This window comes from Gnatocerus cornutus, chromosome 1, assembly GCF_029298725.1.
Source record: "Gnatocerus cornutus isolate USDA-ARS CGAHR chromosome 1, icGnaCorn1.1, whole genome shotgun sequence".
Taxonomy (NCBI): Eukaryota; Metazoa; Arthropoda; class Insecta; order Coleoptera; family Tenebrionidae; genus Gnatocerus; species Gnatocerus cornutus.
In genome coordinates this window covers 7,504,596-7,524,038 of record NC_142233.1, presented here as the reverse complement: position 1 = coordinate 7,524,038, position 19,443 = coordinate 7,504,596, and the positions used below count along the sequence as shown (strand labels likewise).

Here is a 19,443-nt window from a genome sequence, read left to right as displayed (position 1 = left end):
GAATAGTTATTTACTTCACGGTATATTAGCCAAAGGGCTTATCAGTTTATGAAAAATAATCAATATCCCTTACCACATTTGGCCACGTTAAGAAAATATGCCTCACTGTTCAATAGTAGGACTGGACTTTTAAAGAAAATTCTCTGAATGTTGGAACTGGAAGCGACAAACTTGTCTGACATGCAGAAAGTCGTAGTATTAATATATGATGAAATGAAGGTGAGTTTTTTCATTAGAATGGATTAAAAGTATGTAATTTTTTTTTCAGATTCGTAGTTTATACGAATGGACGAAATTGTTAGTCCACATAAACAGTTGCAAATGGTATTAGTTCGAGGATTGTTTGGGCAATACAAACTTTTGCTCGCTTTGCCGCTCGTTTTATAACGTTTTATTCGTGCCTTAAAATTTGCCTTATGAAACTCGGTGTTTTAATATACTATTTAGAAACTTTACCTCACATTACCTAGCCATCAAAGAAACTACTTATTTAAAATTCTAATTGTTAGAGCAATAACTTCATAGTTTCGAAAGAGTTCACACTTCTTGAAGTTATTTCAACGCGAAATGTAAATGTCTTATCAATGACGTCCCTGTCAAATTGATGTCTGCAACTTTTGGTGTTTAAAAATGTCGCTAAAAAGTACATTCCTCGACAGTTTTTGGATGCAGTCCTAAATTTTATTATACAAGCGCCTAAAATAAATGTTTAACAAGCAGTCACTCTAAAACGCAAGAACCGAAAGCTCGTGCGTTTTAATGAATGACTGCAAGTTAAACATTTACGTTAGGCGTGCGTGTAACACAAACTTTTATTCAATTTTGATCACCCTAAGCCCAAAAATACTGATTCACAGTTTACATTTGAGAAACGTCAGAACTGACAGCTACCAAATAAAAATTTTATGAGCGTAGAAAATTCGTCTACAATATTAGGTGTGCATGTGCAGTGACTCTGGCGACGGTGTTTGTTTCTTTCAAACAAGCTAAAAATTCATCCAAAAGTTCAAAAATCATGCAAGAATCCGAAGAAATAATGGAAAACCTGCTTCCATTGAAGAGTCGAAATGCTTATAAAAAAGCATATCAAAATGCTGCCCCTTGGTCAATATGGAGATGTTGTTCCATGATAAAAGCGTGCCTCATTGCGTTTGAGAATATCGATATTGTTGTTGCTGCAGATTTCCAAAAGTTAAAACATTACTCAAATAAAAATCACGAGGCTACAGGAGTAGAAAATCAGAAGTTTTATGCCGAGAGGAAGTCCTACGCTTTTTGATCGCAGCCCCCGATGAAGTTTACCTATTGGTTAAGACGATTCCTGTTGTGGGTATAGCTGGAGGTTCTCGGATTGCTGAACTTACTAACATTAAAATCGATGATATTGATGATCGTGGTAGCGTTATGGTGATTACCCTCCCAGACACCAAAACAAATAAGCCCCGAATATTTACCATTATTGATGATACAGCTGTAAAGGCGTTAGATATTTTTAAAAAATACCTACAATTAAAGCATAAGAACGTGGGGCATGGTCGCCTTTTTTAAATTTTCAAAGAGAAAAATGCACGGTCCAGCCGATCGGCGAAAATAAAATTCGAAAGATGCCGTCCCTCATTGCAGGATATCTAGGTCTTGTGGAGCCACAGTTATACACTGGTCACGCATTTAGTAGAACGTCAGCTTCCCTTCTTGTTAATAATAGAGTACATATACTAGAACTGAAGAGACATGGGGGCTGGAGCTCCACCAGCGTGGCCGAAAATTACATTGTAGGTTCGGTGGAGAAAAAGAACCAAACAAGCAAGAAAATTTTTGAAAACGGCCAGTGCACTGGAAACGGCAGTTTTACGTCAAACGTCAACATTTCTGACGTACCATCATGTTCGAGTGTGGTTCTATTGCCTGAGAGTAATCCAAATAATGTGTCTGCTGTGTCTGCTGATGATCCGGCCGGTGGCGATGGTTTCAGAACTATTGTTAACAATACTACGGCTGGGTCAACAATGGCGAAATTTGAACATGAAAACATCCAGAATTGTAACATTTTTCTGTTGAATAGCGCTGCAGGTTTGCCCCTTTCGAATTTCGATTTTTTTTTGCAGAATCATTGTCTACAGCGGTGTCTGATATTGTGGTTAAAATCTTGCCACTTTATTCGGGTTCACCCTGTATATTGGACAATCAGTTCCGCAATCTTTTCCAGCGCACGTTGTGTGAGACTGAAAAAATGTCCCCAAATAATTGTTGAAAGGCACCAGTAGCGAAATATCTCATCGTAATTAGGATTTGGTTTAGAGCAGATATTGGCTTTCTACGTAGGGTTGGAGGTTCTAGTGCGTTTCCAATCAGATCTCGTAACCACAAAATGGTTTCTTTCTCAAATCGGAACCGCATTTTAAACTCTTCATTATCAAAGAGTTCAAAAGAATTAAGCCTATCTCTTATCGGACGCCTTCTTCTTGGAATCTCTTTCAATTCTTCATCTGAAGACGTAACTGATAATTCGGAAATATCCGACATACAGGGTGTCCCAGAACTCATGCCTAGCCGAAAGCCGGGGATATCGCGAAAAGGTGTGAATGTGTAAATTGCTGAAAAAAAAGTTCCAGCTCCAACAGAAACTGAGAAAAGACATGACAAAGTTGACCAATCACAAGGCCGCGTGGAGATGGTCTGGAGGATACACTGGCGTGTTGCTAAGAAACCAGTTTAAATTTTCTCCTTTGAATTTTGTATGAACAATCTGGTCCACTATAAATTTCACTGACGTTAGAATGACAGGCTTCAATAAATCTAACTCATATTGAACTTAGTGTGCAGAAACGGCTCAGCGTACTTTAGAAATTGACTAGAGGGTTGAAGACTACTGGTTGACTAGCGTTGAATGAGAAGAGACACACCTGGAGGACAACTGACACAGTGAAAATCTAAGTGGAGTGTGAAACGGCGTTTCTTTTGGTTTCCCTTGCTTGCCGGTTTCCTAGTTGGTGTTTGGTGGTAACAAATATCCTAAACGGTTCGGGAGTACTCGGCGGCAGAATGCCTCGAAATGCGTCTTATTTTTGAAGAGTGCTATCGAAATTAGTATTAGCAGCAAGAACGTCCCGAGGACGTTTTCCAGGTCGTGATTATGATCCGGACAACAAAACGATTCTTAGTGTTGTTTCTCGGGCTGGACACACTGATCAGTTATTGTAACAGATCGGCGCGAAGTTGGTGGAGCACCAAGACAGGCCAGAACTGTTGAAAATGAAGAAGCCGTTTTAAAAGCGGTTGATGAACACTCCACGCAAAGTATCTGAACTGTGGCACGCCAGTTAGAAATCGGAAAATCTTCTGTACAAAAAATTCTCGCGACATCACCGGCACCCGTACCATGTCAAAGTTTGGTTAGAAGAGCTCATCTGTGTGTCCAAAATAATGGTGGTTTGTTCAAGCATTTGATTTAACTATTACTCCTTGTTAAGAACCTATACCTCCGTGCAAATTTTAGTGGCGGAAGGTGTATGTGAGCGCGCAGTGTATGTAGACTTTAGGGTAATTAGCGGCCGTTGGCAATACGTTTAAAGTAGGGTGGAGTGGGGCAATGTCAAAATAAATTTGTTTACTATAACCTGAAAAGTTTTTAATTTTATGTAATTTCACGTAGACTTCGCGTATACACTCTGATAAGTTGGTTCAAAAACAACCCACGGTAGAGCCATTCCACATCCCGAGTTTCACTACAAGTAGAAAAAATACAGTCAAGGCAGGTGCGCCTAAAGAAAAGCATTATTTTTCATTTATTGTTGTACTGAATACATCATCTATTGACTCTGGCAATGTCTTTTACGAAAACGAGGACTGTTTTTTGAAATTACGACCAAAGTACTGCTGGTACTATCTTCATCCGATTCATGCGATTAATACGAACAACGAACTAGAAGAACTTGCTGATGATGATAACCATTTCGTATATCGAGCTACTTTACACTTTCTAGGTCTAACAAAAAACTATGCAACTATTCAAGTTTTTGTCAAAATTCACAACTTCCTAATTTGTATTAACAGGCATTATCACATTTCAAACTGTTCGTTGTAAACAATAGCACCACTACATTTGTATCCTTAATAAATGTCTCGTCTACCTAGTTTGTTGTGAGGTTAAAGTCCTAAACTTTTAATCACAATGGAATAAAAAGCAATACCACTTTATTTGTAATGCAATTCATCGAAAATTGATAAACTTCATCGTTGTTATTATTTCTGTCAAGTGTCTGTCATCTGATGACCAGATGATGACAACACCAGTGCCAACATATAGTCGTAAAACTACCCTTTCACAGTACAACCCAATACATAAATTCTGTCAAATTTCGTGTACAGTCCCAAAATTTGGACGAATAATGACCTTGAAATGTGGTATTCAAAATAAATAAGGTGTACATCATGTGCCTTGTTCTGTTTCTTGTTGTAATAAAAGGGTTCTTTTTAGAACCGTCATTGTGTGGTTTTTATCTGTCAAATTGACATTAGATGTCAGTTATAAAAATGTAGTGGACCAAATCAATTTTCCTTTTTAGGATTTAATTATGAAACCTAGCAACGTTTATATTATTTGTGCTTGAGCGTCTGGGATTGGTCAGTTTCGTTAAGCAATTTCTCAATTTTAATGCACATCAGGACAAAACAAATTGCATTTTTGGCGTCCTGATTGCTGTCGGCATCCGCCCTTTTTCGGCTAGGCGTGAGTTCTGGGACACCCTGTATACATTATACAAAATTTAACAACAAATGACGGCTAACTTAGCTTCTATAAACTGTTCCTGTATTTAATTTCCATTTAACAACGTGTTATCTTAATTTAAGTTAAAAATTAATTTTGATATTGGTGACGTCAAAAAATTAAGATGGCGTTTAATTTAAGTTTAATTTTCGTTTAAATATTTAATTTACTTTCTGTAAACCCACCAGTAAAGTTTTACCAAAAAGTGATCTTAATTGAGCTTCTTTCTAAATATTAGACTATTGGAGGAACATAGGAGCAGCCTTTCAGTATTGAAGAACCAAATATTTTAATGAATGATGTTAGTGTAGGGCCGACGATGGAGAACAAAAATAGTTTTATGTTCTAATATAAAATAGTCATACAAACTGTCTACAATTAAAAGTTTCAAAAGGAAAAATAAATGGTTTTGTAAATTATGAGAATAAAAAACCAAGAGTTAAGATACTATAAACGTTATTTTCACCAGAATGTATGATAATTTTAGGGTAAAGGTTCACTAGGGCATTTCGGGGAGTTAAAAGTTTCTCCAGTGAAGATTCAATATTAAATTATACTCGTATGTGTTTCGTATACATAGATACAGGGTGTTTAGAGTTATCGCTGCCATATTTAAAACGTAGATAGATGTTGATAAACTGAGTAAAAAATTTTTATTTCATTTTTGTTTTTTTGCGCTCTGTTTCTTGAACTCATACAAAAACACAATAGATTCTAGTTCATTGTCGTACGTTCGGGAATGTTATTGATTTTCATTATGGATTATAGCGGGTTTTCTGTTGCCGAAATGGCTGATATGCATTTAATTTACGGGGAAGTGTGTGGAGTAAGTCGTGTTTGCTGTTCATGTGTACAGGATTATTTGTGGCATTGCATCACGACTTCGGGGCACAGGTTACCTCTTGCTAGTGAGAACTGCACGTTAAAGAGAAAATTGTGGACGTAGTAAACGAACAACTGCGACGGCTTGACAGAAGATTCCATGCTTAGACAATTTGGCGCACACTACAAAAACAGTTGTTATATCCGTACCATGTTCACAGGGTCCAAAGGGTTGCTTTTGGTGAGTGGTTCCAACGAAAGTGTGGTGCAAATTTTAACTTTTTGCGACTCGTTTTAACAGACGAAGCTTGTTGTTGTTGTTGTTGTTGTCATTTACATCTTTGATCAGTATATAAACATAGACATAGTGACGTCACTGTGACGTACCTGGAATCGCATCACGTCGTAGCTCGAACCCTGCATCAACAGTGGCCCCAACATCTATCAGCATCTGTTGATGTTGCAACCATGAGTCGGTTTACCAGAACCTTTTTATAACTTGTAAAACGCATGGCTCTGTAAACTCCCGGTAAACAAAGAAATGATGGTAACCTGACCATCGGTCTTAACTAGCGAATGTAAAACCAGGTGTAAGTGGCCATTAGGTCTATGACCTCTGGTAATTTCGTACTTACCGATTGCAGTAGTGAAGCTCTCTTGGTTTCTCTTACTCCTTTATATACGAACCCCCAAACTGCACACACACACACAACGATTAAATTTGTTAGATTAAAACTAATTTCGGTTAAATCCCAAACGCAAAAACACGACACAAATTCAAACACGCGACGTTACACATATGACACTTTTCTTCAAACAAATGGCGATTAGTACATGCAACAAGCGCACCGGCGCTAGTTGAAAACTCCAGCGGTTCTCAAACATTTATTTGCTTACAGAGATAGGAATCAAAAAGTTTTTTGTAACTACTCCCTCTGTTCCGAAATAAGTGCCCGATTTTGATTTTTCTTAATAAATTGAATTTTGTTAAACACTGACAGTTATATCTATATTTAAGTGACAGCATGTGCAATTTTGCCAGTTGTTTTGTGTTTCCACCCGTAATAAATAATTCATTTGTTCGTCATTTGAACTAAAAAATTAAAACACCGCACTGATTTGCAACGAATAAGGAAGCTGCAAACGAAAATGTAAGGAATTTGACTAAGATATACTCTAATTTGCCTAAACACAACCGAAAAGGTGTGTATCGGTATCTTTTGCAAGAAACCTAAAAAGGTGTTCTAAAGTACATTTTAAGAAACCTCGGTTTATTTCGTATAAAAGCATGGCAAGCAGATCAAATTGTGTGTTATATATACAGGGTGAACCCGAATAAAGTGCAAAAATTTTAACCAGAATACACCGCTGTAGATATTCCTCATTTATTTTAAATACCACATTTCAAGGTCATAATTTGTGGAAATTGTGGAGCTCTACGGCAAATTTGAGAAGATTTATCCATTGAATTGAACATAAGCGAGTACTGGAACACCCAAAACCTGTTCGTGATTGTTTTCAATACATAAATCCTCTTAAATTTGTCGTAGAGCTCCACAACTGTCACAAATTTTGACCTTGTTGACCTTAATTAAATAAAAATACCACAGAAATTTGCTGAAACTCATTTGAATTTAAATTAATCTGCCATCGTTTGATTAGAATGAGATGCTACCAACCTATTTTCCAGATGATGAAATTCCCCTAAATGAGGGAATGACGTTTCAAATTCAAACCAAAGGTCAAAATAAATAACTATTAATAATTGTCGGCGCATAAAATTTCGTGTTTGACACGGCTAGAAAATGTTTTGGAAATGCTCGGAAAATACTTTCCTTGCATTTCCAAAAGAGCATTTTCTAGCCTAGTGAGACAAATAACTATTGTATGAATCTCAAAAGGGGCAATCGTTATCTCGATTGGTTCGTAAGATGACTTTTTCCAACTCGTTTTGAAGACCAAACTAAAATTTGAATTAGAAACGAAATAATGAAAAAGTCACCTAAACTTATTATGAAAAATTACCAAATGCCCTCCAGTGGACAATCGACAATGTCATCAAGCGTAAATTCAGGATCACCCGTAAACAAAACACTTTTTATAACTTTACGTTTATCACAACACTTTTGAACAAATCTCTGGCAAAGAATAAAAAAAATCCACATTTGAACAATTTGGCATTCTAAAACCCACATTTCTCTACCACGATCATTGCTCAACTGACGGGAACTCCGATAATAGCTATTTACATAAGAGTCACGAAAATGTCTCATTACTGTCGAGGAGCCTATTGAGGGACGAGGCCCTTCGTACCGAGTCTTTCAAGGCTCCGAGACAAGTATTGCCATTTTAGTGACAAGTTGAGACTCGTTTTTAGGAAGGTATACGTCTTGGTGTAAAAGTTAAATGGCTCTACAATGCGGACCATAAATTGTGGTTGCAACTCATCACTTAGATTCGACCAGGACCGCACCGGACACAACAGTGCTTTTGGTGCCAACTCTGTTCGTAATAGTAAACCGTACATACCTATCATAAGTCATAAGCCAATTCGATCAAAACTTTTTTTGTCATGATTTATATGCTGTTGGTGTGTCCAATGATAATTTGACAAAAGTTTGTAATTAGCCTAATGATGATGTTCCTTGGATAAGGATAAAATTAGTTTTAAATTAAATTAAACTGTTTATTCATCGCTCTGATAATGGTAGGATTGCTATCGAAACGCGCGTCAGCATTTTTTGACGAAATTTGGTTTTTGGAAATATGTAAATTGTATTTTTGATAACATTTTTTTTTTAACATCAAGATTTGATCCAACAATTGTCTGTATTTGAAACTGTACTATCACAAAAGTTAGTTTATCTCAATTTCTGAAGAGAGCACAAGAGCAACACTTGGTAAAAATTTTGGAAAAAATGATTTTGTACAGATTATAATTTAATGACGTCTGTCAGGTACAAAAGTTTGCTTAAACTAGTTTTGGAAAAACTTTCTCCTCTCGTCTTGTTGGAAAATTTAGAGGTAATTCCATAATACCCTCAACCAGTTAGTAAATCCTAATAAGGGTAGGTTTTAAGGGTTAATCAGGTAGTCTTAAACAAACTTTCTATTTTCACGTAGAAGTTTCTATTCTATTTCTATACTCAGTGCAGTATAGTATATTAAAATACGAATTGCAGAAGGCATGCATTCAAGCACGAATTTGAAATTCCGAAACAAGCCGCGAAGCGGCGCGTTGAGGAACAAATGAGTGCTTGAATGCCCTTCTGTAATGAGTGTTTTATACTATTTTTTCTAATTTGCCCTCTCATGCACTTTTATAAATTAAAACAGAAAAAATTTCAATCTAGGGATTTTGGAAGTGGTTGGTAAGATTTATGTACAATATTTTAAGGCGGCTTTGAAAAAATTAATTTAAAACGTCAGTGTCAATTTTTGCGTAAAATGAATGCTGAAAGAAATACATCTCTTACGCCGCCAAAAATTAAAGAAATTGCGAAAAAAACGTTAGAATCATTACTGCCGGACAAGTCGAGATCCCAGTATGAAAAGGAATTTCAAAAATTTTAAGAGTGGCGTCATGAAAATAACATAGAAGGAATATCCGAAAGTGTTCTACTTGCGTATTTTCATCTTCAACGCCAAAAGTATAAGTCATCTACCTTATGGAGGATCTATTCGATGTTAAGATCCTGTATAAACATCAAAATGGATGTAGATATCGCCAAATACCGAAAATTACAGGCACTGTTAAAAAGATCGTTAGGTTACAAACCAAAGAAATCTGAAATCTTAGAAGAAGGGGTATTCATAAATTCAAGAAGCAAATGATGAAACATACTTGGCGATGAAAGTAACTAAATTTTACTTTTTTGATTGTTGCTTTATAACTGGTGAACTTTTAGGTCATCCTGATATTTGGATATAACGGAGCATGTAGGCGTGAGGAATTAACGAATTTGTCGATTGAGGATATTGAATATAGATTAGATTCTATCATGGTGTCGATTCTTAAAACAAAAAACAACGTTCCAAGACAATTTCTAATAACACATCCACAATGGATTAATTTAATCAAGAAATATGCTAACTTAAGACCTAAAAATGTGACACATAAGCGATTTTTCTTAACTTATCGGAAAGGTTTCTGTGTGAATTCTCCAATTGGCATTAATACCATGGGTAAAGTGCCAAAAGAAATCGCAGTTTTTCTCAAGTTGTCAAACCCAGAAGGTTTTACAGGACATTGTTTCCGAAGAACCAGCGCAACGGCTCTCATGGTGGTGATCTATTAACCATTAAGCGCCACGGAGGCTGGAAATCTTCAGCTGTTGCTGAAGGTTATGTTGAGGCATCTACAAGAAAAAAAATTGAAGTGTCTGAAATGCTTGGGTCAGTTGCTTCGAACCTACCAAGCTGTTCTGTTAATTTAGAACAAAATAATTTGCAACAGAATATTGTATCAGACAAGAATGTCCATGGTGTCACTGTAAATTCCCATGACACTTCTCATATAACAGTTAATGTTTATAATAACTGCACTTTTCTTAACAATAATTAATTAAACACAATGTTTATTGGTTTGACAACGTTTATTGGTGAGTTTCATTTTTCACGTTTGTCGTTGACAGCGGTTGACAATTCAAGATCAACGCTACCAACATCAATAGAGTAAATTTTACTAGTTTATTCTCGCACGCCAGCGTCTTATTCTAACACCCAAAATACGTCATTCGGGTACTTGAATAGATTTATTCTAGAAGCAAATTAGAAAAAGGAGCTTTTTTTTTGGTGTTTGGTTGCGTTCTGTTTGTTTGTTTGTTTTTCTGGTTGTGATTTTACTAAAACAGACTTTTTCAGACTCCTTTAACACCCTTTCAAGTTTGGTTGAGTAAGTAATTATGTTATAATATATTTATATTCGTTACTCAACAATTTTGTTTTAACAGATTTCAAAGTTTCTATTAATTTTGAAAATGTTCTGCCCTGGGGAAAATTCGGAACTGAACCAAGACGAAGCCATTGATAATCCACCTGCGTTGGCAGATGAGGAGAGTGAAGATGATTTGAACGTCAACCGCCGCAGATGCCGTCATCTTTCATCAAATGCTAAAGAAATCATCAAACATGTTTACCAAAGCTTGCTAGAAAAAAATTGTTCAGCTCCCATCAAAGTCTGCAGCGACTTACTGAAGCAACCTTATTCGTCGGTACGCGACATACTAGCTTCGGAAACTGAGGAGAGAAAACGTATTACTCGAAACAAGTTTGCCAAAATTCCTATCGAGTATGCTACGGAAATAAAACAAGTTGTCTACAATATGTACAAAGAAAACCAAGTTCCGACAACTGCAAGCTTGAAACAGAAGTTGGAAGAATTGGGATTTGAATTCACGTATTCTGAAGAAACGTTCCGCTTGTATTTAAGGAGCATTGGCTTTCATTACAAGACGTTGGATCAGCGTATTGCAATTCTGAAAACACCACGATTGAAAAAGTTGAGATGGGAATACATCACGAAGATTAGACAGTACCGCGAAGAAGGACGATACATTGTTTACCTTGACGAGACATGGTACGATAATCATGATTTGGTAAAAAAAGGACTAATAGATAAAACTCCAAATTGTTTGTTGCAAGGGCCGCCTTCTAAGGGGAAAAGGATTACTATCCTCCATGCTGGTGGTAGTGACGGGTGGGTTCCAGATGAACTCCTTTTATCAGCAAAGCAAATTGCAAATTGTTGAGCCGATTATCAGGCCGACATGGATGCCATTCTTTACGAAACATGGTTTCGTGAACAGTTGATCCCAAATATTCCAGAAAGTTCCGTCATAGTTATGGATAACGCTAGTTATATACCACTCCAAACAGTGTGACAAGGTCTCAACAAAGACGAGCAGAAAAGCTGATATTATCAAATACATGGAGGAGCATCAAATAGCTCTACCGTCAGGACAACAGACAAAACCCATTTTACTAGAAAAATTAAAAAACTTAAATATTCCTAAAAAATTTAGGATAGATAAATATGCAAAAGAACAGGGCCACATGGTTCTTCGTCTTACGCCATATTACTCAACCCAATCGAGTTGATTTGGAGCACATTAAAAAGATCAATTCGAAGAAAAAATACTTTCCCGACACTGAGCTCAAAAGTTGTAGATTTAATCCGCCAAGAAGCTGCAGATATAACGTCGGAAACTTGGAAAAATTGTATCAGGCATGTTGTCGATGTAGAGAATACTTTTGTTTCGCCAAATTTTAGACCTTTTCTAATAAATTTAGAAGAAGATTGCAATAAGTCTGTAAGTGATTATGATTCCGATTAATTGTTTCAATTGTTTGTTTTATTTTCTTGTTTAATATAAAAATTATACTAATCAGGGATTTATTTTATTTACGAAATTTTAAAATGAAAGGAGAAAAGCAATAAAAAATGCCGCCCGGACCTGATTTGAGACCTCTCGGACTTCCTAAGAACTAATTTATGACAGGGTTCTTTACCACCTCGAATCCACTGCTAATGTGTGCGGTAATCGTTATTACAGGGCCATAATAACAAGTCTCAACTTGGAAAAGTATATAGCAACCTCAGTTGACATATACCTAGTAAACATTTTATGGCTTAAGTCAAACCACCCATAGAAATAAAACTGGGTGATGTAAACTCCAGCCGACAAAGTTCTAGGTAGAGAGTTGACCGATGGTTGAATAGGCCCGCACTCATTTCGTGCTCATTTATGGTCTCCAATCGCAAGGATTAGTACTGCCCTCTCATAATGTGGCCATAAAATTTACTAGGTATATGTCAATTGAGTTTACTATACCTGCGTCTCTAATTTGCAATGTCTGGCAGACAATAATAGCTGTGTGAAGGTCCATCTTACGATTCAAGAAAGCGCAACTGAGGCGCTTTCGGATGTATTGCAAAAAAGTCGAGAAAGTAAAAAAAACCAATTGTTTCACTTTCGCTCCTAGGCAGGGAAAATCAACCTTCGCTCCTTATTTTCGGCGTCAAAATACGTAGTAAAGTATTCCCAGTTTCCTAAGGTTATATTGCTTTCGCTATTGTTGTGGAGTCATTCTTCTTTCAATAGGCGAAATTATCCAAACTACCACCATCATAAATTAAAAATTCTTGCCTGGCTATCTAGTTTAGGTATAGTAGGCAGCTTTTATCATGGCGTACCTGACTTTTAGAGTCGAATATTGTCTTATTGCACTCATAATGTGGAGGGTGTAAACAAGCTATTGTGTCCGAAAATTAAAATTTACGACATCTTCAAGTAGGTCGAAAAAGGTGGACCCGTGCCTCTTCCAGGTATTAGCTCGAGATGATTATTATTGATCCCTTCAATGTTTTCTTTTAAAAACGTTATTAAATTTTTAATTTTTGTTTATTAATTTGAAAAAACCGAGAAACACCAATTCTTTAAACTTCTTTATTAGATTGATCTAACCAAGGTTGCCATATCATGAAATAGGTTGTAAAAAAACCAAAGTGAACAAAATTCGCCAAACAGTTAACATCAAAATGATTTTTCATACTTACCGGTCGTCTTTATACATATTACCACTCCAAATAGATTGTTTAAAAAAACCTTTTCGCGCTTGCCGATAAGGGTACAAAAGAGATGATAATTGACGGTCAAAATATTTATTAGTGCAATATAGCCTTATACCTTCTGGGTTACATTACCTAGAAGAGGCACGAGTCCACATTTTTCTACCTACTTGAAGATGTAAATTTTAATTTTCGGTCACAATAACCTGTTTACACCCTCCACATTATGAGTGCAATAAGATAATATTCGACTCTAAAAGTCAGGTACGCCATGGTAAAAGCTGCCTACTATACATCTGGCTGTTTCCCCGGATTATTACAGCAGGCCTTTGATTTACAAGCGTTCCCATCATTTTAACAATGGTACAAATTATAGTGGGTGGCTACCTCTTAAACGAAGTTAAATAGGTTTATGGAGGCCATATAAGCTTATTCCACTGGGAATTCTTTTTTTATACAAGGCTAAAGGGCCCCACAAACCTCGTTCTTGCACGACGTTTTTGAACGTTGGGTCAAACTGTTGGAACGAAGAACGAAGCCGGACGGTGCCACACACTTTCTGTAATTTTTGGTCGTTTTTGAAGCGATAAACAGAATCATAGTGTTGTCAGTAGCGGCGCGGTGGTTTCCTACATGTTTTTAAAAAATTCCAGAAAATATCAATTACACTGGTCAAAAGTGATTTTTTGAATTGATTTGAATGGTTTTGGAAAATTGGCTCTGATTTTTTTTCAATCTTGATTTTCATATTTTACTAAAAATCTGTAAAATTGAGAAAGAAATAGCAAGTATATTCTCAAATAATTTTTTTTTGGAAATTAGTACAAATTGTTTTGTTTAAATGGTTAATTAATGTACAAAGAAGTTGAAGTAGAAAAAAATTTATAAAACTTATGTTAAACTTTAATGAAACGCATTTTATAAGCGCGTCTTTTATATTTTTTATGCCCTTATTTACTGAAAATCTTGAAGCATTCCAACTTTTGTTGGTCACGTGGCGTACATAAAAGCGAATTTTAACATGATAATGAACAGTTTATTATAATTCGTGTTCTGAAGAGCCGACTCAAAGTCTAAATTATTAAAAATATAAAATACGCCAAAATCATAAAAACCAGAGCTAAATTAGTACTTTTAAAAATATATTCGAAAACTATGGTCTTGAAATCCGCAGAGATATTCAGGGCAACAAAAAAAAATTTTTTTGTTGAGCTGTGCTATTATAATTTCAAAAAGCGTTGATTTCTTTTACTTTAGGTTAACGAGATTTATTTATTAAATTAAATAAAGTGAAATGTAACAAATTATAAAAAATAGAATAAAAAAATTTCGGAAAATGTAAAATGAGCTTTGTAGTAAGGGGGCCTAATAGTGATTAATCAAAGGTCAAATAAAGGCCAATCAAAAGTCGATTAATTGGCCTAATAACTTTTCAATTGCTTTTTGATGGGATATTAATTAGATACCAAACGTGAAATTGTAAATTAATTACATAAATTAAATCGATTAGACCATTAATTAAATAATTGTTTAATTAGATTTATTAGAAAGTTTTAATAATAACTCATTACAAATTTAAAATAAAAGCAAATATTTAGTTATTAATTAGATTAGAAATTAATTAAGACACCTCGTGTTTAGCCGAACCGATAGAACGAAGACGGACGGATTTCAAAGATTTCTCATATTTTGAAACACGGTTTTTGCCCACAGACTTCGGTTTTTCCGACCGATCGTTCTAACAGTCGAAACCGTCGTTCAAAAGCGTCGTGCAAGAACAAGGTTTGTGGGGCCCTTAAGGTTTATCAGTTCATCAGTCGTTTCATAAGCAAGAATTTGAATTTATGCTATTTTTGACTGTAATAGCGTTTTCGGATTTCTTGGATTTCTTAATTTATTTACTTTTTTTTTATAAATATTCGCAGAATTTAAAAACATAAACAAGGAAAAATGCGATAAAAACTTAAGAAATTATATAAACGAAACGTTTTTATTTTAAAAATTATGGAGAATACAAAACAAGCCATGCACTTATGCTAGAATTATTTAATATGGGTAGTCTGGATGCTTCGCAATCCTGTAAAAACAAATTAGACCAATTACCTCGTGGCAATAAATGTACGAACCCTGCAATCACAGTCATGTTGACCAATCGTCCGGACTCTCCCATTTCCAACCCACGAAGAGTTGCCATATCTTCCTCGTTTATTTCAAAGTCGAAAAGATCGATATTTTCTGCAATACGTTTTGGTGTTACACTCTTCGGAATGGCAGAGACTCCAATTTGAAGCAAAAATCGCAGAGCTATTTGGGCCGGAGTTTTTGCATATTTTTCCGCAATTTTGTTGAGTGTTGGGTGTGCAAGAAGATTAGGTAACTCACGTCTGTGAAAAAAACAATGGATTTTTGTTCGATACGATAAAACGAACTTACTCTTGTCCCATCCTTTTTAAACTTTGTTGCAAATTGGGATTCGCCAATGGACAGTACGCAACGACAGTTATATCATTCTTTTTACAAAAATCAACCAGCTCATGTTGCTGTAAGAAAATGTGGAGTTCAACTTGTAAGTTCGCTGGTTTAATTTTAGCCGACTGTAAAACAGTGGAAATTTGGGAAATGTTGTAGTTAGATAAACCGATGTTTTTTGCGCGTCCTGCTCGAACTTGTTCCTCCATTTTCTGGAATAATAAGTTTAGAGACAATAAAAAGTATAGTTTGAAGCGTACCTTCCAAATTCCAACGTGGTCGGTTTTTCCTTCGAGCAACATTGTTCCGTCTTGCAAAACAAAAAGTTTTTCATGTCCTTCTACATATTTGAAACCGATGGGAATGTGAATCAAATACAAGTCGACATAATCAAGCTGTAAATTTTCTAGAGATTGTTTCATGAACAACTCGACACGGTCGGGGTGAACTCCCATTGGGGGTAGTTTTGTTGTAATAAATAATTCTTCTCGCTTGATTTTTCCGGATGACAACCATTGATTCAGGACTTTACCTATGGCTTTTTCATTGTCATAGCCATAGGCTGTGTCGATGTGACGGTATCCCAATTCCAGGGCTGTATTGATGGCGATTTCTATTTCTTTATCATCTTTGGCCTTTCAAGAAAATTAAAATTAGTTTACGTCTACGGAATAACTGTTTTTTCTTAACTTAACTAATTTATTTTTAACTCACTTCAAAGGTTCCAATACCCAGAGCGGGCATTTTTTGGCCTCCCGGAAGTGTAAGAAACATTTTTGATGCCATGATGGATTTTAAACGCTTAATTTGAGAATTCGCTTGGTTATGAAAATGGTTGTAGAGTATGTTGCTTAAATACTCAAATAAACTTGTTCTAGAGCAGATAAAAATATGCAGTGTAATGTTTATACCTATTACTCTGCGCAACTCACCAGAATCAAGTTTAATTACTTTTATCTGCGACTGTAAGGTAATTGTCACTTATCCCACTCATTTTTAGTGGGATAAGAGCTTTATTACCACACGCAGTGGGATAAGAACGTTTGGACTTTTTAGACAAATTACCATGAAAACTTTTTTTAAAAAATAAATATTTAGAACTATTTACATTTCTTATTGTACACATTAACAACAACATGTTTGCATACGCCCACTACTTTCTCATTCGTCTCGTTCTGAATTTTCTTCCTATTGCACCATTCGCGTAAACGACCATACGCTTGTTCATACTTAATTGTCTGGTAGAAGTGATAAAACTACATTTGTTGCGGCTTCTTCTACGTCTGATGGAAGAACTTCACACTCACTCATTATGATAAAACAAGACGAATTGCAAAAAACTGCACTTTTGCAAAATTGTTAATTACAAATTTTCTCGTTTTCATGACGTCGGAAAACATGCTTCTTTGATCTAAACTTGATCGAAATAAAAAGGATCTGTTTTTAATTATTTTTTTGCTTTTAACAGTTGTAGATCAGTCGCAGATAAAAAATTGTATTTAATACGTGGGCTAACGGCCATTAAAATACTCATGTTCTTACGCTAACGCCCTCGTATGCGCAATTGTCGCATTCGTATTTTAATAATGCCTTTATCCCACTGACTAAATAAATAACTATTTTGTGTATACCTAAGATTTCTAGAGTTCGCAATAGATTCTAATAATAATTTATAATAAAAAGGTGCACTCCAATTTAGCACAAAAAATATGTGAAAACTTTAAGTTTTGTATAGGGTTGGGCTTCAGACATCTGAACAAATACGAATCTTTTATTGAACAATTACGATTAGATAATTATTTGATTACGTAATATTAGCAGATTATACAACGAAGAATACAGAGGAGTCTTAGCAATTGCAGATTTTTTATTAGTTTATTAACGAAGGTAATAAAAGTTTTGGATGATCAACAATCATGAAAAAAAACTCTTCAACAGTTTTTAATTTAAGCCATTATCTATACTACTAAAATAGATGTCGTTATAATTATGATAAGAAGTTCTGCTGTCTGATAATATTGCTATACATTGCGCAATGTTATGTTATTTCTAATGTTATAATGATTTCACTTAGATAAATTTGAACGGATTATCTAATTTTCACACAAATAATAGGTTTTTTCTATCCTCAAAAATTATTATCATTTTAAGCAGAAAATTCAACCGATGACGATTTTTTAAGTATTTTGCTTCTTAACGTGGCATCTTCACAAGTGGTTTTGACAAGAAAATATAGGATTAAAACTGAAATGGGGATATCTAAGTATTACCTTATTAGTTTATTAGTATCACTAGATAGCGTTCAAGGGTTTCTGCAATAAAAAAAGTATAAAACCTAACAAAATTTTATTTAATTATAGGAAGTTGCACAACGACTCTGATTCATCTTACAAAAAATATTATTTGAACGGATAATCTGGATGATTTTCAATCCTGAAAAAAAAAACATAAAAAACTCAATTCTTAACTAACTATAATAATTACCCGGGCATGGCGGTCATGTTTAACAACCGCGCCGACTCTCCCATTTCTTACTCATACAAACTTTTCATGTCCTCATCATCCAGCTCAAAGTCAAAAACATTAATATTTTCTTGAATGCGACTCGGTGTAACACTTTTTGGTATAGCAGCAACGCCAATTTGAAGAAGAAACCTCAGAGCAACTTGCGCTGGCGTTTTTGAATGTTTTTTAGCAATTTCGCAAAGTGTTGGGTCACCGAGAAGGTTTGGGAGGTCACGTCTGAAAATAAACGATTAATTAGAGAAGACAGCGATAAAAACTTACTTTTGTGCCAACTTTTCTAGAACGTTTTTCATATTCGGTTTACCTAAAGGAGAGTATGCGACGAGAGCAATTCTATTTTTTTTTACAAAAGTTGACGAGTTCTTTCTGTTGTAAATAAACATGGAGTTCGACTTGTACGCACGCTGGTTTTATTTTTGCGGATTCTAACACGGTGGTGATTTAAGAAATGTTGTAGTTTGATAGACTGATATTTTTGGCGCGTCCTCCCGAACTTGTTCTTCCATTTTTTGCCAGATGCCAACGTGGTCTGTTTTTCCTTCTAACGCAATTTTACCGTTTCCAAATGTCATACCAATGGGCGTATGGACTAAATACAAATCGACGTAGTCTAACTGCAAATTTTCTAAGGATTTCTTTATAAAGGATTCAACTTTGTCTAGATGGAGCCCGAAATGCGGTAGTTTTGTAGTAATGAATAAATCTTCTCTTTGGAGTTTTCCTGAAATTATCCATTCTTTTAACACTCGACCGATGGTTTGTTCATTTCCATAGAAAAACGCTGTGTCGATGTGGCGATATCCCAATTCCAGGGCTGTATTGATGGCTGTTTCAACTTCTTTTTATTCCATTAATAGTATTGTAAATCGACAATTAAACAAAAAGTACAATTTTGACTAACCTCCCAAGTTACAATACCCAGAGCCGGCATTTTTTGACCTCTTAAAAATGTAAGACAAATTTTGGATGCCATATTCCATCAGTAAGACACTCCATTTTAAAATAGAAAAAGTTATATAACACTTGAGCCAGGTATCGGTTTTATATCCACCTAACTAACAATAAGATAAAATTTGTGATGAAAAAATATTTGACAAGATTGCAATCTATTGCACAACATTACTTATATTTATTGATTATTATTATCTATAATACTTTCGCTCCGTTTTCAGAAAAAAACATTTTTTTACCACTTGTTTATTAGCGTTCTTATTCCCAACTTATCGATGGCCTTGACTGAACTTGACATTGGAACCAAATGCAGTGGCGCCCTGCCTTTTCTGCATAA

The 19,443-nt window shown here is 35.3% G+C and overlaps 1 protein-coding gene and 1 pseudogene across 1 annotated transcript; both read right to left on the bottom strand.

Moving 5' to 3' along the window:
• Positions 1-15,131: 15,131 nt before the first annotated feature.
• On the bottom strand, positions 15,132-16,483 carry LOC148180156 (aldo-keto reductase family 1 member A1-like). The gene is made up of 5 exons (XM_088030917.1): positions 16,344-16,483; positions 15,890-16,264; positions 15,594-15,841; positions 15,287-15,544; positions 15,132-15,237 (listed from the first exon to the last, which is right to left on the bottom strand). Exons 1-5 carry the CDS (start codon positions 16,413-16,415, stop codon positions 15,207-15,209), a joined length of 984 nt encoding a protein of 327 aa, XP_087887043.1. The 5' UTR covers positions 16,416-16,483; the 3' UTR covers positions 15,132-15,206.
• Positions 16,484-17,998: 1,515 nt separating this feature from the next.
• LOC148180155 (1,5-anhydro-D-fructose reductase-like) lies at positions 17,999-19,128 on the bottom strand (annotated as a pseudogene).
• Between the last annotated feature and the right edge of the window lie 315 nt (positions 19,129-19,443).